The following is a 14,922-nucleotide window of genomic DNA, read 5'->3' as shown; positions in this document are numbered from 1 at the left end:
TACTTCGATATATACTTGATGTCCAAAATTTTACCTAAATGGAGTATAGTATTAAGATGCTTGAGTATGCTTTTTTTCAATGAAATTTGGCAGGTAGTAAAAAAAAGGTTTTTAAAGTTGAGAGAATATGTTAGAAAAATGAACCAGCATTTCTTTGATTTATACTTAATGTCCAAAAAGCAAGCAAATTTTTAAAAACAATAAGTTTATAATAAATACAAATTTAGCTCAAAGAAATCCATGCAAAATTAAATTTACATAATTCTAGTATTCAAAAAACATCGATACATATTTCTAAAAAGTTTTCTAAAAAATAACAGAGCAAAACAGGTTCATACCATGAAACTTTTCCACTAACTGAAAAAAGTGTCACAGCATGGGGCCGAAAAAGTGTCACAGCATGGGGCCGAAAAAACGTAAAATGTGGCGTAAATCCGTAAAATTCGGATTTACGCGTATTAATAGCAACTTTTTTTACCCTGATTTTTTATTTTACCCTTACTCACCCTAGTTATCCTGATTACCCTTACTTATCTGATTACCCTGATTAGCCTTACTTACCCTGACTTTTTTTTATTGTCATTGATTATTGTTAATAAAAATCTCATCTTATCTTATCTAAACAATTTATATAAACATTAATATTTTCTTATTTAAAAAAATTTGTATATATATATATATATATATATATATATATATATATATATATATATATATATATATATATATATATATATATTTATATATATGTATATAAAAATAATTATATATATATGTATAATTATATTATTAATTTATATAATTATATTATTAAATATATATATAAATAATTATATATATATATATATAAATATATACATATATATATACATATATATATATATATATATATATATATATATATATATATATATATATATATATATATATATATATATATATATATATATTGTGGGATACTGCTTATAAAAAATCTAATATTAAAAAAATAATAATAATAACAATTAATCAATGTAATGAGTCAACTATAAGTGAGTCTTGTTCTAACAGAAGTTTCTGCTCCTCAAAAAAAAATTTTTTTTTTTTTTATTACAAAATAATATTTACAATTTTTTTAAAAATTACATTAACTCAGGGGTTATATCGCTTTACAATATATAGCTTTTACAAATGTTCATATATATATATATATATATATATATATATATATATATATATATATATATATATATATATATATATATATATATATATATATATATATATATATATATATATATATCTACATTTTCTATTTTTTATTCATTTTATTTTATATTTTGTTATATTTTTTTGTGTTTTTTGATTTTATATTTTTTTGTATTTTTTGTTTTTTATTTTCTAGCCGTGGTGCGGATATAATTCGTGAGTTTAGATATAATTATGAGAATATTCAATATAGGTTAAAAAATTTTTTTAAATAAAAGAAAATTTTTTTTATCAAAACACAGAAAGAATTACAGGACTTTTACACAAACTTTACGTTACGAACACTAAAGATAAACACTTATATGCTAAAATAATATTTCATAATATAAGGGTTGACAGTGATTTTCTAATCATATTTAACAATAACTTTGTTGTATAACATAAAAAAATTCCAGAGAAAAGGAAATCTTTACTAAAAATACAAAGAACTTATATGTTTATTTTCAGATTTCCATTCTCTACTTGACAGAAAACGTTTTTAATACAAAAATATTGACAGAAAAGTGTTTTTTAATTTTAAAAATTTAATTTTCATGTGTGCAGTGTTTCTACGGACATGAAAATTAAATTTTAAAGTAATAATATTCCTTATGTTCCTAATTATTACCCTGATCACTGCCACTGGGTCAATTTTTGTGTCCCTATACATGTGGTGGCATCAACTGTTCCATATTGCACTCAGGATTTGAGTGAGTGTCAAACAGTGGGGTTTTTCTCCAATAAATTCGCTGTTTCAATCGAGAAAATCGCTGTTTTAATCGAGATTCGAAATTCGCTGTTTCAAACGAGATTTGAAATTCGCTGTTTTAATCGAGAAAATTGAATTTATCGGAAAGAAATTGTTTTGGGGTGTCAAGGAGTTATATACACATGTTTAAAATACTCCCATATTTCAACCGAAGGAGGACAATAGGCAAAGATGTGGATGTTGTCCTCAATTTTACCGCAAGTTTTGCATTTGTTATTTTTGACGATCTGTTGCCTTGTGCTTTTGGCCAGCAGAAGGTAAACTGTTTTGTAAAAAGCGAAAAAAGTTATTTTGAGTCGGTCCGGATGCGTGGGAGGTGAAGTTTTTTTTACAAATTTGGGTCCACTTCCAGAAAAGTTCTGCTGGCACGACTGTCTTTTTGTTTTTTGCTACTTCTAAGTAAAAAAGTGTTTTTAGGGGGACGTTAAAGAGGGACCGTTTTTGTTTAAAGTTTTTATTGTTGTTTTGTAGTACTGAGACGTTTTTGTTGTCAGTGTTTTGGAAAATTGTTCTGCTTTAAAAAGTTCCAGCTTTGGTTTGGTTCGTAAGTTTTATAAGTGAATTCGCCAACCAATACTTTGAAAAGTAGTTATAATCGTGAGCTTTTTCCTCTTCGCATTCTTTCAGTTGAAAGAGTGTTTTGAGGCGAAGTGCAAGACTTTGCTACTTTGGTGATAAAATTATTTTGAAAAATCTAAAAATCTCTCTCTTGACCTGATTGAAATTGATCTTGCCACAGATTTTCAAAAATGGTCTAAATGATTAAGTACGTAGTTCCAGAAACTTGAGTTTTTTTCTCTATTTTGTTTAGAGTTCCTAGCCAGTTGAAATTGGTAGTATCGCTCAGTCTGGTGTAAAAAGTAACACCTAATATTTTGAAATCGGTTCACTCTGTGTCGGACTGATTTTACGTCCCTGGCAAAAAAAGTTCGAATCGTCGGTGTACCTGGTAAGTGGAAACCCTTTATTCTGCTGTCTGCTCTGACCACCAAAGCGAGAGCCTCGGCGACAAAAACATACAGCAAAAGAGAGCGAGGGCGTCACCCTGTCTAAATCCCTATTCCGTGGGAAAGGAGGCAATTGACAGGAAGCCGCAATTCAGAACAGATGCCGAAACTTCTGAATATAAGGTGTTAATAGAAGATGCAAAATTTTCTCCGAGATTGAGTTTTTGGAGAATCTGAAGCAAAAACGCACTTTATCAAACGTCTTTTCTTGATCTATTAACAAAACGATATTAGGTAGATTTTTAAATTCCGCGTATTTTTTAAGATCACGGACTAAATGTAAATTTGAGAATATTGTTCTACCTGGGATTGATTTGGTTTGGTTTGGTTTGGTTCTATAATTTTCCCCATTACTTTTGCAAGTCTTAGGGCCAGCGCTTTTGTGATTATTTTGTAATCAGCGATTAACGATATGTAAACAGCCGATTCAGCGAAATAATTGATTTTTTCATAGAGTGGCTGGTGTTTTTTTCTTCGAAAAGTATTTTGTATTTCTTCAAAATATTTTTCTAAATGGTTTTAAAAAGTTCAGCTGGAAGTCCGTCATAGCCCAAAGATTTTCCGTTTTCAAAATTATAAAAAGCTTCTTTTAGTTCCGCGCCAGTTAGGTAGGTATTTAAAAATTGATTTTCATCATCACTTAAACATTTAGTGATGTGTGAAAAGACATAGTTTTGGCTGTCTTTGCATATACTAGTTTTGGTGTAAATATTTTTATAATATGAAACTAGGGAGTTTAGTATTTCACCAGGTTCACTCGTCAATGTGCCGTCATTCTTGCGAATTTCGGTAATTGACTTGTTCCGCTGTTGAACTTTTTACAAAAACTATACAACTATCCTTCTTCGATTAGTTTTTGTTTCGTGCGAATAAACGCTTCGGGAAACTGGAGCAAGAAAAGAGCGCGTTTTATCTATCTAAATTCGGGTTAGCGTTTTGTCGCTCCCGTTGGATTTCGTTTTCAATCCTTTTGATTTGTTTTTGTTTTTTGCACTTTTCTGTATTTTCTGTATTCAGCCCTACAAAAAGTTTGCAGTCGTCCCACCATTTTAAAATTGACGTATAGGACCGTTTTTTAGTTTTTTGCCAATCTTGAATTAAGATTTGCAGAAATTTCCTCTCCTGGTTTTACTAAAATTGACAGTTGTTGACACGAAAAAAGGTCGGAAAAAGGGTTGGTGAGAATTATGGTATATGTTGTTTTTTTGGCGACTTCATCAGGGCAATAGATTCTGTCGAGTCTACATTTAATACGTCTGATTGCGCCATGTGAGTTCGCTTTTGTTGGGAAACTTGTAACGATAAACATCTACTAGGTTATACTTACCTTGGTTATAATTACCTTGGATGACCCCAAGTTCAGCAATGCCGTAAGTGTGATATTTAGCATTGTTAGAGCCTTCTGTGTCAAGAGGTAGGCTTTTGACCATGTTGAAATCCCCGGCCATCAGGACGGGTAGTCCTGTGTCCTGCACCCCACAACAGTTATGACTCGGACCAGAGTTCCAGATATACTCACCAGTCCATTCGTCACTCCACTGTTTAACAGTGAAAGGTCCGGATTTCGTTGACTTCCCTGAAGGATAAGATCGAAGAAACCCAAAAAAATTATCGCGTTTGTCTTAGACCGTTTATGTTGCACGTTAAAATATTAATAGCTATGATGGAGAGGATCAGATTTCCTAAATTGAAAACTCGTGTACCTTAAACATAAATATAATAATTTTACCACCTGACATACAAACGTATAAACCTTAACCTTATAGGACGAGTTTTCGTTTGAACTGACGTAATACTAACAGATGGACGCACTGGACCATAACATTTTACACAAAAGCGCGATCTACAACAATACAGATTACCTCAGCTTTCGCGCTTATTCAAAAACGTAACATACATAATTTATGAAAGTTACTAAATAGAACGGGAAAACTCGAAAATTTTTTGTAGTAAGGAAAAGTTTAGAACAAAATTTAAGGTTCAAAATTCAAAATTCGAAAAAAACAAAATTCGAAATAAAAGTCTGATTTGAGAACAAAGCTAAAAAAATAATTAAGAGTAATAATCTTACGATTTCTTTTCCGCACCAATATGGCTATCGTATTGTTCATCTATTATTAGCAAATCAGTTTCGGCTTCATAAGACATTCCTCATTTTCTTTTGAATAAAAAACTTCCTCCAAAAACATTTCACATTCCAAACTTTTTCTCGTTTGCAATGCAGTAGTTTGTGTTGAATTTGAGGGTGGAATGGTTGGGTTTGTTAATTTTGAGTTAGGTTCGGGCTGGCCAGGATGTTTATATCGTAAGTTAAGACCGTCAACGTTTAACAAGCTAGAGAGAAAATCATTAATGGAACAGTTTAAATCTCCATACCGACAAACAAGCACGTTTGAATTATCGATCTCAGACTTCGAGTTGAAAAAACCGAGATTGCTTTTCGTTTGGACAGCCGTGTTTCCGGAAGAGAGAACGCCTGCATAACTTTTTGCCGTTTAAGATAAAATTTCGACTCAATCGAAAAAGTCGTAATAAAAATAATCTTTAAAAAAAACAATCCACAGCAAAAAACCACAAGGAAAACTAAAAAGTTTCAGTGTTTTTCCGAAAACAAAATTACATTAAAAAAATTACATTAAACAGATTACATTAAACAAAATTACATTGCAAAAAAAAATTACAATTAAAACCTATTGTAGTTTATTCTCCTCGGGCATTTGCCCTGCAGAGGTATTAATAAATGTTACAGTAGTTAAGAAATAAAAATACAAGGTGGTCCACTGTTCCACTATTAAAATACATAAAGACAGACTCCCAGGGGGCTCACGTTTAAGAAAATAAAAAGCCCACTATATTAAAAAAAAAAAAAAGAATCGAAAACGAAAACGAAAAAAATTAAAATTCGAATAAAATAAAACGAAAAAGCGAAAAGAAAAATTCAAAAAAAAAAAGATTTTCACTGAAAAATATATCTGGCCATTCTATTGTAAATTAAAATGGACTTTTTTAATTTCTAGATTAAAATTATTTTCGCCGCTCCAGATATTTTTGCATTCTTGAAGAAAAGAAATCCTTTCATTATTAATAATAGAAATTTGGAATTCGTCTGACAAAATTCTTTTAATTTTGCCTTGGAATTCCAGCATGAGCGTCCTTCTGGGGTAAATTTTTTTGTCGTGGAACGATCTCATTCTATTGCAATATATTATGTATAATAGTTCGTTAGTTATTAGTTTTCCAATATAAAATTTATTTATAAAAGTTGATGAAAAGAAAGTGATTTGAAAGTGTTCTTAAGAGGTATTATATATGGGTATATTTTGTGAATGAGGGCTAAAGTGTATTTTACTAAGGGTTGAACTTTTTCACACTTAAACATCATGTGTTGTATGTTTTCTGATTCTTTCATACATAGTGGCCAGAGATCGTCTGTTATATGGCCTCTTTTTTTAAACAGTGTATTGGTGGGTAGTGCAAAATGTATTAGTTTATACTTTATTTCATCGGCTTTGTTGTTGCTTTCATTTTTGTGTGTGGATATAAACAAATGGGCCCATTCTTTTGTTGAGATTTTATTCATACTGTTGAAAATGTCCTTCCATCTGTAAAATTTATTGGGTATACTTTTATCGTTGTTATTTAGGGAAGTGTTATAAATTGCTTTAGGAGTTAAGTCATGGAATCGTATTCGACGGTTGTTTTTGGTGCTTATGCACAACGACGTTTTGTTGTAGTCGAAGCTTTGACTTTGGGTGTATATCATGTTTTTCCATTGGGGTGGTAATGAATTTATTATGGTTGTTAAGAGGCGTTGTTTTATACCAATAACTTGGCTTTCCAGAAAGCCCTGGACAAATACTTTTGATATGTCCCCTAGCATGATTATGTTATTATTTATGGATTCTCGAGTTGGTTTCATAGTTTGGTTTTTGTTGCGTATGTATGGGTTAAAAAATATTGGTTGCATTAGCACTTCTTCGATGGTGAGATTCTTATGGTTATTGTGTTTTAAGCAGAATTTATTCCAACTTTTCATTGTTTGTTGGTAATACGGAGGTAGAGTTTTTAAAGAATCATATTAGTGTGATGTGAGAAGGACAAGGTTTCCTTGATTCGCGTTTCGGTATTGATTAAGTATGTACGAAGCTGAGTCTTTCCAGGCGCCGTTTTTGTTTTTGTTATACAACTTTGAGATCCAGCTCAGCTGTAAAGATTCGAGTTTTTTCTTGACGTTATTTGACATATCTTTTTGATATCTTGACGTTTCTTGACAATTAAAACAATCCATCAATACAATAACTTAAGTATTAGTGAATAAAACAATTAAATATTCAGCATAAGTTGAACAATTAACTTATTATACTTGAGGTATTACATTAATTGATTGCACTGAAAGAAATATGGGTAGTTATCATCTATAGCCGTTTTTCATAACGCCTTGAGAGGCTTATTACGTATTTCAAAAAAAACGCAATTAAAAAATAATTATTAAGAGAACCGTAAAACATTTGAATAATTTTTTGTAATAATTCTTGGTAAAACATTTGATAATTTTTTCATTATTTTCGGAAAATATTTGATCAATAATTTTTGTTATTTTATTTTTTATCAAAATTAGCTTATTAAGTATAAAAGTCAAATTTTTTGTATAAAATAACAAAATCTTTAAAGGTAAGCACTCATAAATAAAACAAATTGAAAAATCAAAAAAACCCCTTCATTACTTTGAAACTATTTAATGAAAAATGTAATTGACAGATTTCCTCATTGCACAATAAGTGCAACAACAACAACTCAATAAGTGCAACAACAACAAAAACTTTACCCATTGTAATCATTAACAAAAAAGCTGAAACTCTATCTATGTGAGGACATAAACAAAAAGCACATTGTTTAAAAAAATTAAATAAAAATAAAATATTTTATTGGGCAATATTTTTATTGATTTTTTTAAAAGTCAATAAAATTAATTTTTATTTTTATTAAAATTAAATTTTATCTTTAAAGATTTTGTGCATTTAAAAAAATAAATCGCGGATAAACTCATTGTGATTCGATAACTTGCATCCTTTTTTTACTTTTAATGACTGGCCCGTTAGGCTTGTTGTTTTCAATAAAATTGTGGTAGTTAATCCACTCATTAATGAACCAGTTAATATTAGGCGACTTGGATAAGCAATCCAACTTTGAATTTATAAATGCTTAAGAATCAGGTCGAGAGCATGAAGTCACTATATATATGATACACTAAACTTGGAAAATTTTTTGTTAAAGGTTTGAGGTGGTACAACACCAAATATTTTCTCAAAATCTTTAAAAAAATGAAATTTTAGATATTTAGCTCATTTGATAGACAATTTATTGTAGATTACTAATATATAAAATTAGTTGGCAAATTTTTTTTTTGATATGGAAAAAAAGTAACTTTTTTTAAAAAAGTTCTATAGCAACGGCCTTAGCAACGCAAAACATCCATAACCACAACTGGATAATTTCTAGTTTGTTCTCCAATTAATAAGTCATAAGCTTAAATAAGTTTTTATAGTGGTTTTACATTATTACTTTCTCAAAATAAATTGTAAATAAAATCGCTAAATGCTGTTTATTTTGTTGAATAGTTAATATTCTGACTGATTAAAAAAATATTTGTTCTGAATAAAAGACTTAGGTTCTGTTAACTTATTAGCCTTAAAATGGTCAGATCCTATGCTAGAAGGAAAAAAAGACATTACCAAGGCATTAATCGTTAAGACAAAGCACGAAAAATTCAATGCCAGAGCACAGTTATACCACAAGAGTCAAATTCTTTTACAACAATAGCCAGTGCCAAAAAAATTATTGCAAGGAAAAATCCAGAACTTGTTTGTAATGATTTCAACTTTATAATGAACTTTGAGTTACTTCATTTAATGATTCTTGAAGTTATGAAATGTCCGAGTTGCTTTTCTTCAATTTTTATACAAAATCGTCCTAATAAAAGAATGGGACTTTGTTTGACTTTGGAACTTTGCTGTACTTCCTGTGATTGGTGTCATTCATTTCAAACTTCCAGACCTATTTCAAATCTTTTTAATAATTCTGTAGGAAGAGATAGCTAAGAAATAAATGCTCTTTCTGTATTAGCATTTAGAGAAATAGGTGAAGGTTATGAACCAATGAAACTATACCACCAACTAATGAACATTCTTTCAATTACCTACAATGCATATGATAAAATTAACAAAAAATTACACAATGCTTATGAAACTGTTGCTCAACAGGTTACTAACAAAGCAGCATTAGAAACTAGAAACTTGATTAATAATAATGCTTCACATGATGATACAATTCAATGTTTCAGTTGACGGAACTTGGCAAAAAAGAGGTCACTCATCATTTAATGGTGTTGTCACAGTCATATCTACTTTAACAGGAAAATGTATAGATGATTGTAAAATGTTGTGTTGTCAAAACATTGTAAAGGATGTATTCTTTGGAAATCATCAAAGATCATCTGGTGCTATGGAAGAAAAAGAGGTCACTCATCATTTAATGGTGTTGTCACAGCCATATCTACTTTAACAGGCAAATGTGTAGATGCTGTTGTGTTGTCAAAACATTGTAAAGGATGTATTCTTTGGAAATTATCAAAAATCATCTGGTGCTATGGAAGGTGCAGGTGCAATTACTATTTTCCATCGGTCTGTCGAAAAATATAAGTTACAATATACTAGTTATTTGGGTGATGGTGATACCTCATCGTATTCTGCAGTATTAGCTTCATGTTCATACAAAGATATAGAGATCAAAAAAGCAGAATGTATTGGGCACATCCAAAAAAAGATAGGAAGTCGTGGTCGCGCACTGCGTCAACGTCTACTTGGAAAAAAGTTGTGTGATGGAAAACTAGTAGCAGGAAAAAAATTTTAAAATTTACATAATTATTTTGGAATGGCTATTAAACAAAATTTAGGTAATATATATCAAAAGAAAAAGGCTGTATGGGCAGTACTTTTTTGCAACTCTGATATTAAAGACATGAGTATACGTCATTAATTTTGCCCACGAATTATTGCCAGCTGGTGTAAATGGCAACGTGACCATATAAGTGGACATAAAACATATTAACCCAAGCTAAGCTTCTTCTCCCTGTATTCAAAGACTTAAGCAATGAAGAACTACTTAAAAAGTGCCTACACGGTCTTACACAAAACAATAATGCAGCATGAAATGCTATAATCTGGAAACGATGCCCTAAACATATTTTTGTAAATAGAAATATTATTGAAATGTCAGGAAATTCTGCCATTATTAATTTTAATGAAGGTACCCATGGAATTATTGATGTTTTAAAAAATTTGGGAATACGTATTGGACGTTTTACTCATATCGATTGATTAACCGTGATAAATGCAGAATTAAAAAATGTACAATCCAGTCTTCACTTACTGCAAAATCCCAACAGAAGTTGCGCCACTAAAAAAAAGGGTTTAATGATAAGGAAGCTCAATTAGAACCATGCCAAGCTTATTCTGCTGGATTTTATTAGTTTTTTATACTTTATAGTTTACTTTTTTTGTCATCAAATCTTCTTTTGCGTTTTTCTCTGTTTTTGATTTTTGTAAAACATGGTGTTATTGAAAACATGATATCTTGTAAAGTAGTAAAACAAATCACTTCAAATTTTCAGGAAATGTTTATTATACTATGTTGTAAGGAATGACATTTCAAAATTCAAAAATTATTCTCCCATCTCTTTATTTATTAGTTTTTAGGCCTAAAAAAAATATTTTTTAATGTTCTATAGAATAGTTGTTGATGTAGCCAAATAATCTAAAAATCCCTATGTCAATACCTTAGTTTACAAGTCTAGAACATGTGCAAAAAACTTCATAGGTTATGCATTAATATATTTCAAGATATTGCGTTTTGAATAGACCCATCAAAAAGACGGGTTTTTTGATATAAACGAGGCAAATTAAGCAAGACAAAATAAAGTTAAGTATAAAAAAGCATTCTCAATTTATATATTTTGTATTAATATCAAATTGATTATTTTTTTTCAAGTTTTAAAGAATTTAGAATATTTGGTGGTGTACCACCTTAATTACTCCTTTTTTAGAACTGTGTTTGCTGCAGTGGTGTCACACGTTACAAAGGAAATTTTATTCAATAAAATGTATTCTGAAATAATATCATGTATCATGTTATAACCAAAAATTGCTTTTCTCTAATTTTTTAAAAGAAAATTTTTTCAAAAATATAACCCAAAATTTAGAAAATAATGTTGTTTGCCCATCAAAATGTAAGCACCACATTTCCTCAGAAGAGTCGATATAAGACCGAATCAAGCTGTTGCAGTTTGTTTTGTTTGCGAATGTGAAAATCGGTTTCATACCCATACCCACCGCATTGAGTACAGCTTCAATTTGTTTTAAGTTTTTAGGTGGCAGATCTCGCAGATGTGTTATAATAGGCACAATACTGCACTGAGCTTTGCACCAATCGGAAGATTTCTGAATTTAATAAAGAGTTTCTCTTCCAGATTTTTAAAATTCCAGATTTTTGGTCAAATAATTTCTCCTATTTATAACACTTGTACCAAAAGTACTTCTTATTAGTACTTTGTGTTGATTTCATAAGAAGTTTGTAATTTTGATTATCAAATTATTTATCTATTTATTATTTTGAATAGGTACTTACAATACTTATCTTCTTATTTATTTGTACTTTTTATTGATTTAATTACAAATTTATAATTTTGACTTTATTTTTCTTGGTACAGGTTTCTCCATTAAAAATGGCCACTTTATTCCATAATTGACAAACTTTAAGGGAGATTGCTTTAATATGATTACTGGACCTAGGAATATTACCCATAGGAAAGTCTTCTTCCTCTTTGAGAAGAAGACTTTACAAAGAGGGAGACCCCACTGCAAAAGATGGAGACTTCCCATAGACAGTGCCTCTAATGTGTTCTCGATCTCAAACATTTAACTAGCAACTCTGATTTTATATACTTTTATATTTTAAGATGTGTTATAAAAGTGTATATATATATATATATATATATATATATATATATATATATATATATATATATATATATATATATATATATATATATATATATATATGACGAAGATCAAGATAAACCAACATAAAACAATACCAAATCTTTATTATTCACTCACGACTCATAATGTGTTCCAAATAAACGTACTTTTAACCATCGAAAGTCATTATGTTACGTGTTTTGCACTCTCCACTTTTACCACAACAGCTCGTTCTGTACGTCTAAGTCCTTACCATTCATAATAGCGATAATTTCTTCCGTAAATATCCAAGCATTTTTATCCTCGCTGATAAAACGTGTAGGGGTTGTGGGAAAGCGTCGATTTTATATTTTTTACAATCTATTTTGTTTTTCAATACGGATTTTTGTCTCGCAAAGCTTTGTGTCAAATATCCTAATGATAATTATTATTTTGTGCTTGGTGTCACCGCCTTTTATTTCGTTTATATATATTTTTCTTTGGGTTATTTTTTCCCCGAAAGAAAGAGACACATGGAAGGCTTTGCAAAGAAGTTCTTGAAGTTCCGGTTTTACATTTTAAAACCTTTTCTATTCCCTCTCCAATTTTTGGTTTTCCATAGCAGTGGGATTGGGTATTTCAATATCAGTGGGATAGGGTAAAGTAATTTCTTAATGTTTTATTTTATCCTCGCTTTTTTTTTTAGAAATTTTTGATAGAAAACATTTTTATATCGTATCCCATGCTGTTAGATTATTGACTCGTTTAAGGTTTTTCATGTCCCAAATTGCTTAATTATTTTGCCTTAACATTAAGGTCGTTTTTTATGTTAACATTTAAGCAGTAGTAGCTGGGGCAAAAATATTGTTAAGGATTAAGACTTGATTGAATTATTATTAACTGATTAATGAAATTATCATAACTTTATTTAGTAACATTAAAGTAACATTATTTTATTTCAAAATCTTCCCTTTAGAGCTTGCAGTTCCTGCCTTTCTTCACAAATTTTACCAGCCACCCCACGAGCATGAACATCCTCGCATCCACCTTGAGCATGAACATCCACCTTGAGCATGAACATCCACCTTGAGCATGAACATCCACGCATCCACTTACAAGAAGAAAATCACCTCCTCCAACTACGCACAACATGCCACGCCTTCCTCAAACGTCGAAGACTCCGAGCACGACGTGAAGCCCTCCAAGAACAACTACAACAACACCCACACCCGATCGCAACACGCAAAGAAATAGAGCTCCGACCATTAGAGGAAAAAAAAAATCACATGGGCTTCAAACTTAAGGTACACTTGCGAAATTGCAAAAAAAAACCATACAGAAAAACAGAATTTTTACTTGTGGGGCAGGTTTTCTTTCCTCACATGACACTTTCCCAAACCACAAACTTTACCTTAAGATTTCCCGATAATTAATCAATATTTATCATTCCAGTAACCCTCACCATATCTGATCGATCGAAATTATGAAAGAAAAAACTAACCGGATACGGATACGGCAGAATGCAGAAAATAAAAAAAGATGGGCAATTCAATTGAGGAGATGTGCTATATAGGATTTTTCTTTTTTAATACTACTTTAACATGAGTCAAAATTTTTATACATTTTTTGTTGTTGCGAGCAAAATAGCGCCTGAACCAAAACTGATGTAAAAAAAATTTTAAAACGGAAATTCTGATAGTATAATTTTAATGCCACTCTTTTTTCTGATCCCACCGCACGCATTACATAGTTTAGTTTTTCGCAAGTGCCATAACCCCATAACCCCTCTAATCCAATTAGTGTTAATTTCGGTTTAATCAAAAATGTACTATAATGTTATTTGTTTATATTTATATAATTATTTCTTATTTATTAAAAACTAACTATTTTACTATTTCTCAATATAATCATTACTCACTCCAATCCATTTAACTCACTCACTAAAATTAAACATCGATGAGAAAAGCTGTATTCCAACATGGTGTTCCAGTCTCAAAGCTCAAAGATCTCAAAAATAACAACGACAACGAACTCCACGGATCAGTTACAACCACGTACTCTCAAATGAAAAAGATTGATGGTGCATGTGTTCCAATTACTGGGTGACTGGGTTTATGGTTTTACCCGAAATCAAATCCTAGAACTTGTATGCTACCTTAAACGCGAAGATCATTTGCACATATTCAAAAATGGCATGTCTGGTAAAGACTTGTTTTATGCCTTTATGAAGAAAAAAAATTTTAACAAGAAAAGTGAATACCTTAGCATTTAAAAAAGCAACATCAACTGGTATAACTTATGGGTCGCATATTTAGAATTGTGATGAAATTGGTTTATCGGGTTTTTCGGGTCAAGGCAAGATTTGATTTGACTCAGACTCAATTTAGATTTTCAATCTTTGTAATACTTTTGGTTTTAAACAAAATTTTCCACTTTTCTTCAAACTGCTGTACGAGAGTCGTAAATGTTATGCACGCCTGCATGCAATCGCTGATTTCGAATACACTGGCTTATTTCCACTTAATAAAAACAACATAAATCATAAGACATTAGCGATCACACAAACGTTTAATCCGCCTTCATCAACTTTAGCAGCCTCCGCAGCACCTACCATCTTGCTCAGAAACAGCTTCATCAAAGGAAGCCGTGAAAGTTGCTAAACTCAACGCAAAGTATCTCTATGCCAAGTACTCAAATGCCTTAGCATAACAATGCTGAGCAACCTCAGAAAAACAATATTAAAGTACCAGCAGCAACAAACTATTAAAAGTTGCAAAATGTACAGATTGCAGAGTACAGCTACACACAAAAATGTTGCAATGCGAGAATTCGATGTGTTGGGAACGGTGGTGCAAAGAAACATGTTCACCAAAATTATATGTATTTGGAACTGAATTTTTTTGTT

General features: G+C 30.6%; 1 protein-coding gene across 3 annotated transcripts in view; it reads left to right on the top strand.

The window, feature by feature from the left end:
* LOC136083867 (TNF receptor-associated factor 3-like) overlaps window positions 1-13,727 on the top strand; it is a 114,532-nt gene extending 100,805 nt beyond the window's left edge. For all 3 annotated transcript variants that reach the window (XM_065803773.1, XM_065803772.1, XM_065803774.1), the window contains one exon: window positions 12,994-13,727. In XM_065803773.1, coding sequence (XP_065659845.1) covers window positions 12,994-13,107 — 114 coding nt within the window. In that variant the 3' untranslated portion in view covers window positions 13,108-13,727. The remainder of the gene's footprint in view (window positions 1-12,993) is intronic.
* The last annotated feature ends 1,195 nt before the right edge of the window (window positions 13,728-14,922 follow it).

The sequence above is a fragment of the Hydra vulgaris genome, chromosome 08, assembly GCF_038396675.1.
Source record: "Hydra vulgaris chromosome 08, alternate assembly HydraT2T_AEP".
NCBI classification, from domain to species: domain Eukaryota; kingdom Metazoa; phylum Cnidaria; class Hydrozoa; order Anthoathecata; family Hydridae; genus Hydra; species Hydra vulgaris.
Note: the sequence above shows the minus strand (reverse complement) of the source record. Positions and strands in the feature narration are given on the sequence as shown.